Below are 15,915 nucleotides of genomic sequence, written 5' to 3' on the forward strand. Positions count from 1 at the left end.
CTGTAGTCCAGGACACTGTGACTTTATGGAGGGTCATGAGATTCACCGAAGACAAGCCTAGGTTTGTTTATACTGAAAGGGCCTGAACAATGGGTTTTACGTCATGGGAAAGCTGGATTCATTAATTCACGGCAGCTTCCTAGAAAAATTAGACAGGAACAAATATTCTGAAATCAACAGCTTGTTACGATAATATTAGCATTTAATGCAGATAAGCATTAAGATTGCAAAAATAAGATAAAATACTGAATTATAAGTTACAAAATGTATACAACAGAACTGCAAAATAAAGTTGTGATTTTAATATATTTACCAGGAAGGGTATGCTGATTCATTAAGATCTGATCATTTGACAGATAAAAGCTAAACCTAATAAAACTGTAAGAGAATTAAAAGTTTAAATTACACCTTATAAATACAAAAGCCTGAAATAAGTAATGACTATTAGAAAACAACAAAAAATATTGTTAAAAGAGAATATCAATAAAAATCTATATAAAGAACTACTATTTTCAAATATTAAGAAAATTAAAAAAAAATAATAATAAAAATAAAATAAAATAAATTGTATGTATGCAAATTTTTTAATATCCAAGGTACACATTTCTAGTAACTGTGCAGTTAATTTTCATACTGTATTTTCAGAAAGTTGTGGAATATTTGTTCTCTCCTCAAATTTGTTACTATACTGAAACACAGTAATATCAGTAATATATAATTTAATTACACTGTAAAAAATAAAAAACACAATTTGTTGAATCATCTTAATATAATCTGTTACCCTGCTGTCTTAAAATTGTAAGTTCAGTCACCTAAAATAGGTTTATTCAACTTGAAATGTTAAGTTGTACTAAGTAACAACTTAGATATTTGTGTTTGCTAAACTTAACAGATGGGTAAGTAACCCAGCTGCCTTCAAATTTTAAGTTGATTCAACTCAAATATCTAAGTTGTCACTTAGTATAATTTAACATTTCAAGTTGAATCTTTTTTTTGAGTTGACTGAACTTAAAATTTTAAGGCAGCCAGGTTACAAATTATTCGAAGTTGACTCAACAAATAGTTTTTTACAGTGTAGAAGGGTTATATTGACCTATTAAGATTTTGCTTACATCTACATTGTAAACTTTTTTTTTTTTTTAATTTATAGAAAAAATAGGGTAAATCAATAACAATTACATTTTTTATCAACAATTCAGATGTACTTTAGGAGATTTTGAATATTTTTTTTTCTTTGTAAAAGGCAAAAGGTTGATCATTCTGATTTCAAAGTTAAGGATTCATTAGTTTGAATATACATTGAACCAAACACTATCATAACATCTTAGTTGATAATTCAGTATACTTTATTTTTTACAAAACATCTCAGGTTTCGGTATTGACTGCACATTTTCAGTAGTGACAGTGATGTTTTGGTAGCAGCCTCATCACATTACAGAATTTTAACTCACATAACACTACTAAAACATACTAAAATACTAAACATTTGCATAACTGTACTAAAATTTTGTTTATTTCCTTCACATATGAGGACTATGTGTTCCCTTTTGCCACTACCGAAACAATGATGACATGTTTTGGTCATGACTGTTTCAGTAGTAACAAATTTATAGAATAACACACACAAAAATCAATGATGTCACTACCGAAACTCCACCAAATATTTTGGTCGTGACTGTTTCGGTAGTGACAATTCTAGATATTTTTGCACCTAGCTCAAAGATGCTAATCAGCACATGATTAGCTAGCACACTGTAAAAAATAAAAAACACAATTTGTTGAGTCAGCTTAAAATAATTTGTTACCCCGCTGCCTTAAAATTTTAAGTTGATTCTACTCAAATATCTAAGTTGTCACTTAGTATAATTTAACATTTCAAGTTGAATAAACTTTTTTTGAGTTGACTGAACTTAAAATTTTAAGGCAGCCAGGTTACAAATTATTTTAAGTTGACTCAACAAATTGTTTTTTACAGTGCACAGTTCTGAACAGCTGTATAAAAAAACTAAATGTTATTGAATAATTTACAGTGTGCTTAATTGCAGAAAAAAGGTGTTCAGTAGTAGCATTCCTTAAAGTTACATACAGATTTTTCAGGCTTTTGAACACATTTACTTCAAAATGATGGGGCCTACTCACACCTTGTAGCTATGAGAGAGAGGGACACATGAATATTTCCTGATCATAAATATAGAGGTGTAATTAAAATCAGTCTCAGGCAATGGACTAAAACATAAACTGTTTCGATAGTGACATGAAAACACATTTTTTAAAATAGAGATTCATAATTTACAAAGAAAATATAAAATAAGTACCCAAGAAATAATGATTTTATAAAAATTAAGCTTACTAATTTTTTAAATATTATTGTGGGTTTTAATAGATAATAGAAGGATCTTGGTAAACATCTAAGATTTGAATACTTAAATGATTTTTAAATGTGTTTTTTGGTTGGACTACGTTACAGTGTAATTATACATTTAAGTACTAAATAACATTAATTAACTGCATACTATATGGTTAGGGTTAGGACAAGGGTTTGGTTTAGGATAAGTTGCATAATTGTGCATAATTTATTGTTATTACTATAGTAAGTATCTATCAATCTATCTATCTATCTATCTATCTATCCATCTATTCAAAAGTTTGGGATCAGTAAGATTTTTAATGTTTTTTTTATTTTTTTTAAGTCTCTTATGCTCATCAAGACTGCATTTATTTGATTCAAAGTTGTATTTATATTGTTAAATATTGTTAATGATATTGTTAAATATTATTACAATTTAAAATAACTGTATACTTTAAAATGCAATTTATTCCTGTGATGCAAAGCTGAATTTAAGTGTCACTACTTTGGTCTTCAGTGTCACAAAAACACACTGACCCAAAACTTTGACATTTGAATAAATACTGTTCTTCTAAACCTGTTATTCATCAAAGAAATCTGAAAAAGCTTAAGAGTGTCTACACAAAACCCTCACTCACGACTACACCTCGATTCTTGACATTAAGTTAATGTGGAAAGTAATTTGTCCAAACTCTGAATTCTCCACTGACACTGAAATGCGTAAGAGGTCATTTTTTTACGACACCACTCGGGTCAGAGTACGTAAGACTGTGCTGGCCTCTGGAGAACACTCCTTTCCCCTCTCATTTGCAAGTTATGACATTTTAGTCATCTGGCATTTTTGCTGCTAATAACAGATGTACAAAGAGCTACTTTTACCATTTTCAAAGGTCATTCACAACTTAATATTATAGGATAACTTGTTAAGATTTCCCTTTGGAGCTGTCTCTGAAACTAGCAATCCACAACGATACACTCAAGAGAAAAGAATACGTATACAATGTGCCAGTAAACAACTCATCTGAGGATAAACAACATTAAAAGCCTCATTGCCTTAACATAAGTGACCCCTGCAGGGCATTCTTGGTGTTAGAAGAACTCAACTACCCTTTTAACCTTTCAGCATAAGATGTAGGCTAAATTATCATAGTAGCAGAAGGATATTTAGAAAGGACAAAACTGATACTCTGAAAGAATTATTAGAGCTGAGGTCAAAAGTTTACATACACCTTGCAGAATCTGCAAAATGTTAATTATTTTACCAAAAATAAGTGGGATTATACAAAATGCATGTTTTTTTTTACTGACCTGAATAAAATATTTCACATTAAAGACATTTGCATATAATCCACAAGAGAAAATAATAGATTCATTTATAAAAATGACCCTGTTCAAAAGTTTACATATGCTTGGTTCTTCTGTTGTTACCTGAATGATTCAAAGCTGGTTTTTGTTTGTTTGTTTGTTTTGTTTTGTTTAGTGATAGTTGTTTATGAGTCCTTTGTTTATCCAGAACAGATAATCTACCTGCTGTTCTTCAGAAAAAGCCTTCAGGTCCCACAAATTCTTTGGTTTTTCAGCATTTTTGTGTATTTGCTGATACTGCAGAAAGAAAAACAATGCATTAAGAGCCAGGGGTGTAAACTTTTGACCTAAATATCATATTACTTCATTTAGTACTGCCCTTCAGAACAGGGTCATTTTTATAAATGAATCTATTATTTTCTCTTGTGGACAAACATCTTTTATGTGAAATATCTTAATCAGGTCAGTACTAATTAAAAAAACAAACAAACATGCATTTTGTACCATCCCTTTTATTTTGGTAAAATAATTAACATTTTGCAGATTCTGCAAGGTGTATGTAAACTTTTGACCTCAACTGTATGTATGATGGTTATAAATATCTTACATATTTAATAATAAAGCTCAAAAAAACATTTGTCCCAGTTCACATAATCTTGCACAATAATATAAGACGGTATAACTCTCTCTGCACGCTCCAAACACAAATAATTATAAAATGAGCTAAGCCAACTAGTCTACAGATCAGGTTTTTCTTGTATTTTCATAAACTGCAACCCAAATTCCACTGAACTCAAACCTAAACCTTCCATAAAAACATGTAGGTCATTTTCAATTGCTATTTACCAGCTCCTCTGAAACAACCGTCTAAGTCTTGTTACCAAACGCCACCAAGCGTCTTCGAAGTGCAACAATATGCACACGTTGCTGGACGCTGTGGCAAATGTTAAATGAGTCGCTCATGAATATTGATTAACCTTTGCGTACCGCCACTCTCTGTTGGACGTTTATGGAGCAACGTCACAGTGACGCAATTCATATTCATGAGCTAGGTATCCGCCATAGAAGCGTCACTGGTCCTGCACAACTCAGTACAACACTTACCAAAATAACTTTTCTAGCAGTTCAGACTTTAATTTCTTATTTAAAAAAAAAAATCCTAAGATAATATAACTATTAAAAAACGTAGTTATATTGTTCTACCAACCTCTTAAATGCGTGTGAAAAGATGCTGAACCCTTCTTCAAACGGAGAGTCTTCTCATGTTGTGGTGAACTATGTTGAGGAGTATCTGGAGCTGGTCGAGTCTTTGCCCCTGGACCTACAAAGATGTGTGTCTCTTATGAAGGAAATTGACGCCAGATATCAAGGTGAAAACTTAAGGACACTTTCATGTAGCAGAAGTGTAAGACAAAAAGCGCTGCATTGTTTGTGTAACGGGTGTTAGATGTCACACTAGCTAGCTGGCTAGCGGCTAACTGTTAGCACGTGAAACTTGCAAGTTTCCCCGCGTTGCGCGATTGAGAGGTTAAAGCTGCAAAGTTGAGAAAATATATACAGTACATTTATTTGTCATTTATATCTTACATTTATAGAGGTTTCTGTTAAATCACTACACATCCTGTTTGGATGGAGTGTGGAGTCTTGCAGCTTCTAGAGCGCCACTTAAACTTCCTGTTTAAATAATTATGTAGCTTGAAACCACAGTTGTGTGTTAGTGTTGTGTAAGTAGTCCTTAAAATATTATAAAGACAGTACATCGTACTGTATATAACACATCTTAAAGCAAAGACAGGCAAAACCATTGTTTTTTATTCCATGCACTGGTCAGTTTTAAGATTTAGGCTGTTTTTGCTTTCATAGCATGTCTTCTTTCAAGCTAGTGGAAATAAAACATCTGAAATACACATGTAGGTGTTTATTTGATTACACACGATCTATTTGCATCTGTAGATTTTAAGTAAAATACGTATTTTAAGTCCATATTCTTAAAATTTTTTTTTTTTTTTCTCCTGTACTGAGCCAGAAATATTTACTTCATGAAGTCACATAGACCAAACTTCAGAGATTTATTTATATCTACACTACCAGTCAAAAGTTTTTGAACAGTAAGTAATTTTTTTTCTGAAGAAGTTTCTTGTGCTCACCAAGCCTGCATTTATTTTAACCGAAATCAGAAAAAGATGTAATACTGTGAAATATGTTTTACTATTTTAAATAACTTTTTTCTTTACTAGTCTAAATATTCCTGTGATTAAAGCAAAAATTTTCAGCATCTTTACCCCAGTCTTCAGTGTCACATGATCCTTCAGGAATCAGTATAATTTTTTTTAAAAGAAATTATAGAAATTAATACTTTTATTAAGCAAGGATGCTTTAAATGGATCATAATATTGATATTTATAATGTCTCAAAAGATTTCTATTTCAGATAAATGCTGTACTTTTGAACTTTCTATTCATCAAAGAAATCTGAAAAAATCTACTCAGCTGTTTTCAGCATAATAATAATAATAACAGATGTTTTTGAGTTGCAAATCAGAATATTAGAATGATTTCTAAAGGGTCATGTGATGCTTCTAAAAATGCTGCTAAAATTCTGCTTTAAAGTCACAGGAATAAAGTACATTTTAGAATATATTCAAATAGAAAACCAGTTATTTTAAATAGTAAAACTATTTCAATGTTTACTATTTTTGCTGTACTTTGGATCAAATAAAAGCAGGCTTGGTGAGCAGAAGAGACTTTAAAACACATTAAAAATCTTACTGTTCAAAAACTTTTGACTGGTAGTGTATATTCTGAAGGTTTTTACAGAGCCGTGTGTTTACATATTACACATTTTATTCTTAAAACATGAAAAAAAAAAATTAGAATTGCTTTTGTCCAAATCAGATTTGGGTTCTAGAAATGTATACAAATCTGGGCATTTTTAATTTGATAATTCCACATTTGTATATTAAAACAACATTTCTGAAAAGTTGAAATCTGAAATTGATCATATATGATGGTATTTATTAGTCAAAATATGTTTTATTCACCTGTGGAGTCTTGTCTTGAGACATTAAAGCTTTGTTGTCGTGATTACTGACTTCTTTACTAGAGGTTAAAATGCTAAAGGTGACAGATTGACATACAGTAACGTTATTATTGTTACATTTATACTGATGTATTGATCTTGCAGAGATCCTCAATGAACTGGACGAGGCTTATGAAAAGCACAGACAAGAATCAGATCCTGTGCAGAGACGGCGTCTGCTTCACTGCATCCAGCGCTCTTTGATCCGCACAGAAGAACTCGGAGATGAAAAGATCCAGATCGCCGGCCAAATGGTGGAAATGGTGGAGAATCGCAGTCGGCAGCTCGAGTGGCAGAGTGAGCTTTTCCATGCCTGCCAAGATTCGCCGGAGAGCACCGTGTCGGTGGGCAGCACCCCCAGTGCCGTAACACCCGTAGCTATGACACCGGTTTCTGCTTCGATGCTCTCGGTCAGTAAACCGAGTGTGGATCGCAGACGAGACGAGACCCCGACTTCAGTCGACAAATCTGGCGGAAAGCGTTCACGAAGGCAGAAAAATGGTTCGGAGAATCGGGAAAACTCCAGTTATGGCATGGAGCACAGTGAGGAGGTCGGTTCGGGTGTGCCGAAAGAAAAGAAGGCTAAGACCTCATCCACGTCATCGAAGAAGAAGAAGAGGTCGAAAAGCAAGCAGGACAGAGAGCCGTCGCCGACAGACCTGCCTATCGATCCTAACGAACCCACTTATTGCCTGTGCGAGCAAGTGTCGTATGGAGAAATGATAGGTTGCGATAATGACGAATGCACTATTGAATGGTTTCACTTCTCATGCGTTGGCCTGCACCATAAGCCCAAAGGAAAGTGGTACTGTCCGAAGTGCAGAGGAGACAACGAGAAGACAATGGACAAAGCATTAGAAAGGTCTAAGAAAGAACGAGCGTACAACAGGTAGTGTCAGGTGTACCTGGTTGCCATGTAATATTTTTCTATTCAGGAGTTTACTGTTCAGTTTTGAGAAAGGTCAGGGCCTGTAATGTTGTTACAGACTAGAGTTGGTCATTGGTTTGTAGCTATATCTTTTAGGAATATATATTTGATAGGGTTCACTTATCAGCTGCTTAGTTATCAATGTTCTACAGCATTGGAAGTATTCTGTTCCTCCGAACTCAAGACAGTGTAATGCATTTTTACTATTTTCAACTATCGGTTTTGTATTTATGCCTCGCATATCTGTACATATTTTCATGTAAAATAAACCATGCTTAATGCAGTGTTGTCTCATGCTTATAAAAATGTTATATAAAATAAGAAATATTTCACCCAAAAAGTAGAAATTTCATGATCTATGATGTAGATGAATTTGTTTCTTCATCATAACAGATTTGGAGAAATTTAGTATTATCATCAATGGATCCTCTGCAGTGAATGGGTGCCGTCAGAATGAGAGTCCAAACAGTTGATAAAAGTAATCCACATGACTCCAGTCCATCTTGTGACATGAAAAGCTGTGTGGTTTTAATAAACAAATTCATTAGAAAGTTGTCTTAACTTAAAATTGTAAAAAATGTTACCTTATGGTCTAGCATTAATTACTGTTTACAAGTGGAAACAGTAGAAATAAAAACTGTAATCATGGCAGTGGAATTTGATGAAAGAGAACAACGGGGGACAGATTTTTCAAAGGAGGAAGTGTTATTATAGACTTTTAATTGTGTAATTGACGGACTGGAGTTGTTTGGATTATTGTTATATTTTTATCAGCTGATTGGACACTCATTCTAATGGCACCCATTCACTGCAAAGAATCAACTGGAAAGCAAGTTATGTAATGCTATTTATCCAAAACTGTTCCAATGAAGAAACAAACTCATCTACATCTTGGATGACCTGAGGGTGAGTGAATATTCAGCTAGTTTTAATTTTTGGGTGGACTATTTCTTTAAAGTACATCTCAAATGTGGAATGTGGACCAGAAATTAATTCCACTTGTTATGTGGCTGTATTAGTTTTTATATATATAAGATTTATAAAAATATATTTAGATTTTATATATATACATAATTTATATACATAAAAGACAGAGGTCGGAAAGAGCAAGAAAAGACGAGCGTTTGACATTAAAAAGTATATAAATTATATTACTTTAATGAAAATAACCGATCGTTTCGCTAGATAAGACCCTTCTTCCTCGGCTGGGATCGTTTACAACTACATTCGGCATTGTTTGAAGCTGCATTTAAACTGTATTTTGGAAGTTCAAACTCGGGGCACCATATCAGTCCATTATATGGAGAAAAAACCTGAAATGTTGCCCTCAAAAAACATAATTTCTTTACGACTGAAGAAAAAAAGACATGAACGTCTTGAATGACAAGGGGGTGAGTACATTATCTGTAAATTGTTCTGGAAGTAGACTTCTCCTTTAACGCTAATGCAGCGTCTATGGGAGCGATGGTAGATTTGACATGGTTCTCTCTTCTGACTGCAGTTATCAGTCTCTCGATTTTGAAAAACACTATTGTGTACTTTTTCTTTTGCTATTTTAACTAACGGGGAATGTAAAAAAAAATATTGTGGTACTCTCCTATTCACTTCTTCGGCAATTTACTCACTGCTGAGAAACCTGGAAATGTTACAAAGGTCTATTGTTACAGATTCAATTCCCATAATAAGGGTGTATAGTATCAGTGATGCATCAATCACAAAGGTAGTTTCACCTTTTATTTAAGTATTTACAAGTGCTGGAAAATGAGATTGCCAACCAGTGCAAAATCTGTACACAAAATTCAGATGTGTTTTTGTATATACAAGAGATTAATAGAGGCAAGGACACACTCAGGCATTCATGCATGTAACAGGGCATACATCTGCAAAGATCAAGGGCTTGGAAAAAGACCTGAAGACATTATTTCACTTGACTGTTTGATTGGACTTGTGATGCAAGCCATGAGAAGATATTAAGTAACTGCAGTTAACATGGGTCTCTGGAGGATTTTAGAAGATATTTGAGTACTTTAATTCCAGCAAATCTAATTTTTTCTTTTTCGATCAGTAAATATATTTTTTATACTCCATACCATATTGCCATCTTCTGTCAACATAATTTGATAATTTCTATAAACCCTCAAGCCTGTCTACAAACATCTTATATGCATTTTCAGTGCGTACTCACTACCCACCTCTGGCAGAGCAAAGAAGAGTCGTGACTAAATCAACATAACGAATGCTAATCCAGAACAATGGAAGCAAAACCGAAATTAAAAAGACACTTTTAACTGCTTTTCGAGTGAAACCATGATATTAAAATTGACAAAGCACCAAGAACATTTTCATGAACTCTACTATGACTTAAATTAAAGTCTCTTAGTGAGTCATGTATCCAAATCAGGCTGCCTTGATTGACTCAACCATAATGTTTTCTTTTCTTTCTTTTTTTTAAAGAATGCTTTTGCATTTAGCAAAGAAGGACAATCACTGCATGTTCATGTCATATGCAAAATTAGTCAAGCATTATTCACCAGGGATGTTAACCCATTTCAGTGATCTTAATGAAGGTTGAAAATCAGTCCAGGCAAAAAATGTGGGATAGAAATAAAACAAAAATCACAATCTTGCATGAGTAAAGTGCATAAAAACTTAAAAATGGAGATCTGAAAAACTATCCCCCAACAACAGAGCCAAACAAAAGAAAAACAAAGTTTCAGTGAGAACATGGTCTGCGAATGTGGTCAACTGTCCCGCCAGCTCTGCTCTACAATGGCTGACACCCGTTTCTCATATTCTCGTTTGTTTTCTTGATACAGTTGTGCTGCCTGGCTGTTCGCGGGGCTGTTGGGATTTGGCTCATCTAGAAGGGACTGTAAAGAAACAGAAATCAAAAATTAGACAAGAATCCATGAAACACATTATTAGACTGTTTTTCAAGGCTGCATGATATATTAAACCCGTTTAAAATTAATAATAATAATTAAGCATAATTGTGACAATTGTAATTACGATTCAGTCAAATAAATATGCAATGCAGGTTTAATATACATGCTTTATTTAGATGCATGTAAGTACAAGCAACTCACAGTGGCTCCATTCACAGTAAATGGTGTTCCGCACAAACCGTTATCATTTTGCGTGTGGAGTATCTCAAATCTTTGCATCTTGTTGTGAGTTTGGGTTTATTATACCGTTCATATGGGAACGCAACGTGCGCCATTTGCCATTTCATCAGATTGGTAAGATAAATCATTTATAAACCTACGCAAACTCAGAATACATTAATACATTGTTCATCCTGATTTCAAAATAAAAGCTCAAACCCTCACACTGAGTTTACACGTTTTGATGTCCACATATTCAAAAACATTACAGTGGCTGTAGCATTTCTGTTGTAAAGAAATGGCCAAATATTAAAGATTAGGTGGACATTTGGGTTAAATGTTGATGATTCAATATTAAACAAGGATCAGATTGTGCAGTAAAGTGTCAGGCCGTTGGCACCCTCTGCAGGCCTTTATTGTAATGCATAATGTACATTAGCTCTATTGTTTATAATACATTATGTATTTTAACAGTTTTGTTCAATAAAAGCATATAATTTCTTGCTTTTGATACTTTATTTGAACTAAATATTATTGCCTCATTGCTATTATACATGTATTTTAAGCAATTTTAAAGTGAAAATGAAGCAGTCAGTCAAGTTTCTTTTTTTCCAGTTGAATTTCATCCTTTTTTTTTTTTTCTTTAAAATGGTTACATTAATCATGTTTGTTACATATTTTTTTAATTAAAGTTATAATCACTTTACTAAATAATGTAAACTTAACTGCTTCACTTCCACTTTAAAGGCTATTGTTCACTTATATCTATTTTTATTATCACAAAAAAAAAAAAAAAAAAAAATTATAATTATAGGGCCCTATGAAATCCATTTTATTTCCAAAATATTTTTTTTCCAGTTTTAATTTTAATGGTTAAATTAAAATTAACAGAACATGTGGATATACTGACATTCAAAACACGCTGACTTTCTCAGACTTCTTGTTATTCTTTTCTCTTTTTTTTCTCCATTTTTACAAAGTTTGTTTACATGTTTTACTAAGTTTTTTTTTTTTTTAGGTTTACATTACATCCAGGGCTTGTTTACATTTATGGTACACTACTGAATGGCAAAGTTGCAACTTAAATAAGATGTTTGATTTTTAAAACTGAATTTAAAATTGTTGTTTTTTTTGTAAGAAATTAATCATTTAGATTAATCGATTAATCAACAAATTAGTCTATAGATTGATTAATAGAAAGTTAGCTGTTAATGGCAGCCCTAACCTGAATTGATGTCAGAATAGATGAAACATCATAAGTTGGACTCCACCGATTTTGAAGAATATCTAAGCAGATACTGCCATCAGCATACACTGAGAAAGACAACAAAAGAAAAGTTAGAACAACATATTCACTACGTTCAGTCAAAAATATATGCAGACACTTTATGATAAAATGAATAACTTTTCAGAATGTAGCAACCAAACAATGCTCACTAATACTGTACAATCCCTCCCAGACCAACAAAGCAGAAGGTAACACTTTACAATAAGGTTCATTGGTTAACTACATTAGTCAACATGAACTATGAATGAACAACACTTGTACAGCATTTATTAATCTTAATGTTAATTTCAGCATTTATTAATGCATTATTAAAATCACAAGTTGTGTTTGTGTTAACATTAATGAATGCACTGTGAAATAACATGAACAAGCAATGAACAACTGTATTTTTATTTTTAACAAACATTAACAAATGACACCTTATTGTAAAGCGCTGCCATCCAGAAAATACCACAGCTATGAACATCTTCAATGTAAATAGTGCAAGAAGTTACTGTTAAAGAACCAAAGATTTTTGCTGAATCTTTATTAAAAAACTAATTTTAGCAACATTATTTAATAAAAGCATGCAAGGTACAATGAAGGACAGACTGAACGACTAAATTTAACAGCAGCAGATTCTATGTGGGAACGTGCTACATGAGTAGACCAATGACAGCTTATTAGAGAATCGGGGTCAGATTCGCTTTGACAAAGCTTCTAATCTGAGACAAACAGGAAGTATCACTCACCATTTGGATGAAACATCTTTGAAACAAACCGCACAGTTGGGGGCTTGTTTGGATATTCTTCTGTGAACTCAACTGTGAGTTTGAAAGTACCTTGTGTGGAGAACAGAAACAACATTGTAACTTTCATTTCCTTGGAAGAAATACATTTTATTCAACTTCTTTATACATGCATTTGACCAAGCTGCCACATATCTTCGTAAAAGACAGATACTTACCATCTTCAAAAGGTGTTCCCTCTGGACTGCATGTTTAAAAAAAAAAAAAAAAAAAAAAAAAAAAAGAGAGAGAAACAACATTAAGCTCAAAGGTAGGAGGAAACTGACATGGAATATTTAAGTACAGCATGTTGACCATGATATCAAATAACAGCAATACACATGCTGCATTAGAGCACTAAATATGTGGTGGGGCAGATTTACTCCAGTCAAGTCCTTAAACGAGTAATACGTGTATACTGCCTTTCAACGTTTGGGATCTGTTTTTTTTTTTTTTTTTTAAAGAATTATCTTACGCTCATCAAGGCTGCATGTACTTAATCAAAAATACAGAAAAAACTGTAATATTATAAAATATTATTGCAGTTTAAAATAACTGTTTTGTATATGTATATATTTTAAAATATAATTTATTCCTGTGATGCAAAGCTGAATTTTCAGCATCATTACTCCAGTCTTCAGTGTCAAATGATCCTTCAGAAATCATTCTAATATGCTAATTTATTACTTTTATCATCAACACTGAAAACAGCTGCTTAACATTTTTTTGGAACCTCTGATTCCTTGATGAATAGAAAGTTAAAAAAAAAACAGCATTTATTCAAAATAAAAATATATTTTCTAACAATACAGGTCTTTGCTATCACTATATTAATCTAACACATCCTTGGTGAATAAAAGTCTTAATTTCTTTTAAGAAAAATAATAATAAATTACTAACCACAGACGTGTATTTATGTAGTTACAAAATAATTCTATTTTAAATAAATGCTTCATTTTAAACATTCTATTTTTTAAAGAATCCTGAAAAAAAGTATCACAGGTTCCAACTAAATATTAACAAAAACAACTGTTCAACATTTTATTATCAGCATATTAGAATGATTTCTGGAGCATCATGTGACACCAAAGAGTGGAGTAATGATGCTGAAAATTCAGCTTTGCATCACAGGAATAAATTCTATATTATAATCCTTCTGAAATCATTTTAATATGCTGATTGCTGCTTAAAAAATATTTACTGTTATTATCGATGTTGAAAACAGTTGAGCTGCTTAATATTTTTTTAAGAAATTGTTCTAATTTTTAAAAAATATATTCTTTCATGAATAGAAAAGTCAAAACAACAGCACTAATTTTAATACAAATCTTTTTTAACATTATTAATGTTTTTACTGTCACGTTTGATCAGTTTAATATGTCTTAAAGTAGTCATTTCTTCTAAAAATGTCCTGACTCCAAACGTTTGAACAGAAAGTTGCATAATATTTAAACAAACAATTCATTTGCATAACATTTTCAGGTCTGGAAATGTCGGTTTCATAATCCTCTCATATTTTATGGTTTTCCATGAAAGGGGGAAACGTGTCACACCACGCTGCTGGTTGGCGCAGACTCGACTCGGTCAGCCCGATTTGCTCTTTTCTTACCCGAATATAACTGCATTCCACACCATGATGTTGTTCTCAGATGGAGCTCCACTGACGCCGGCTGGAGGATCCTCCTGGAGCCTGTGGGATCACCACATAACCCTCAATCATAAGTGTCCATCACATAAACTGACTAGGAAAACCAGGAATACTACACGACAAATTGTGGCTTCTGGTCATTTTATAAAAATGACTAGAAATACAAAAATATTGTATTTAATAATAATAATAATAATAATAATAATAACCACATTCAGGCAAGTCAAGCTTGAATAACTTCTCCAACCGGCTCAAACTAGCCAGCTAGCTAAAAAGCTAACATGGATGTAGAGTTTCAACGAATCCTCACAATGTAAACAAGCAATGTGATACTACCGACAGACTCAAAGCGATAAGCACATTAATTGTCGTGTTTTAATCGTTCATATTACGTTTAATAATCGACTACCGAACAGGGTGATATGAAGCTAGAACTAGCTAGCCAGCTACTCCAGCAAAACAACACACATCTATCATTTTACAGCTACTCACCGCTTAAAATCTCGCATGAGTCGCCTTCTTGCTGGGGTAGACATCTTTAACTACACTAAAAAATCGTCAGCGATTATTTTTAGAGCCCAAATAACAAATACTAAGGTAACTGTATATGTCACAACACTGATGATTAATATTCCTTTCTGAGTACAAGACGTCTTTTCACGAGACAGGATTATTCCATCAATCCCACACAGGGGGTTATTTCCAACTGAAAATACACAAACGTCATACAAAATGTGTATAAATCAAATTTGTGGGTTTTTAAAAGACATAATGATTAATATTTCCGCAATTAGTTTAAAATACTTATGGTTTGAAGAGAAATAATTCACTGAGTTGCCTGAAATGTTCGTCTTTGACTACGTAAATGGCACAAATACCCCTATTTTTCTATTCATTGGTACGGTCTTAGTCGGAAGAACTGGTTCGATGACGTTTCTGTGGGAGGAACGAGGTCAGTATCCTCCTAGCGGTTAAAGGCGGGAAATGCAATAAACGACGACCTTATTGTACTCTGACGTGAAAGATATTTCATAACAGGTATGTTTTCACTTTTTATTCTCTTTCTCGACGATATATTAGATAACAATCAGGGGGGAAGGCAGATATTGTTACTACTATAAATTATAAAGAGTGTAGGGTAAGTGTGTGGACTACAAAATACAGTCAAATAGTTAAGTAAAACCAGTAAAAACCTGTTCCCCACTACTGTATATACAACTTACTATACACTACATTACATACGACAAGACGAACAAGACGAAATGTGACCCTGGACCACAAAACCAGCCATAAGGGTATTTTTTTCCTTAGATGTAACTTTCCATTGATGTATGGTTTGTCAGGATAGGACAATATTTGGCTGAGATACATCTCTTTGAAAATCTTGAATCTGAGGGTGCAAAAAATAAATAAATAAATAAAAATAATAAAAATGGAGAAAATCACCTCC

General features: G+C 32.9%; 2 protein-coding genes across 2 annotated transcripts; one reads left to right on the forward strand and one right to left on the reverse strand.

Moving 5' to 3' along the window:
• The first annotated feature begins 4,705 nt into the window (after positions 1-4,705).
• Positions 4,706-7,941, forward strand: ing1 (inhibitor of growth family, member 1). The gene is made up of 2 exons (XM_051118418.1): positions 4,706-5,022; positions 6,836-7,941. The coding sequence occupies exons 1-2, from the start codon at positions 4,881-4,883 to the stop codon at positions 7,621-7,623; spliced, it is 930 nt and encodes a 309-aa protein (XP_050974375.1). The 5' UTR covers positions 4,706-4,880; the 3' UTR covers positions 7,624-7,941.
• A 1,437-nt stretch (positions 7,942-9,378) lies between these two features.
• On the reverse strand, positions 9,379-15,125 carry ube2al (ubiquitin conjugating enzyme E2 A, like). The gene is made up of 6 exons (XM_051119680.1): positions 14,958-15,125; positions 14,427-14,507; positions 12,997-13,022; positions 12,782-12,871; positions 11,988-12,076; positions 9,379-10,528 (listed from the first exon to the last, which is right to left on the reverse strand). The coding sequence occupies exons 1-6, from the start codon at positions 14,999-15,001 to the stop codon at positions 10,400-10,402; spliced, it is 459 nt and encodes a 152-aa protein (XP_050975637.1). The 5' UTR covers positions 15,002-15,125; the 3' UTR covers positions 9,379-10,399.
• Positions 15,126-15,915: the final 790 nt, after the last annotated feature.

The sequence above is a fragment of the Labeo rohita genome, chromosome 9 (assembly GCF_022985175.1).
Source record: "Labeo rohita strain BAU-BD-2019 chromosome 9, IGBB_LRoh.1.0, whole genome shotgun sequence".
Taxonomy (NCBI): domain Eukaryota; kingdom Metazoa; phylum Chordata; class Actinopteri; order Cypriniformes; family Cyprinidae; genus Labeo; species Labeo rohita.

Excerpts from the sequence above, each read along its gene's own strand:
- ing1 (XM_051118418.1), top strand. The coding sequence starts at position 4,881 with ATGCTGAACCCTTCTTCAAACGGAGAGTCTTCTCATGTTGTGGTGAAC. Across the intron at positions 5,023-6,835 it reads AATTGACGCCAGATATCAAG|AGATCCTCAATGAACTGGAC; the intron begins GTGAAAACTTAA and ends TTGATCTTGCAG.
- ube2al (XM_051119680.1), bottom strand. The coding sequence starts at position 15,001 with ATGTCTACCCCAGCAAGAAGGCGACTCATGCGAGATTTTAAGCG. Across the intron at positions 13,023-14,426 it reads TGGAATGCAGTTATATTCGG|TCCAGAGGGAACACCTTTTG; the intron begins GTAAGAAAAGAG and ends TTAAACATGCAG. Across the intron at positions 12,872-12,996 it reads GGGAACACCTTTTGAAGATG|GTACTTTCAAACTCACAGTT; the intron begins GTAAGTATCTGT and ends TCTCCACACAAG.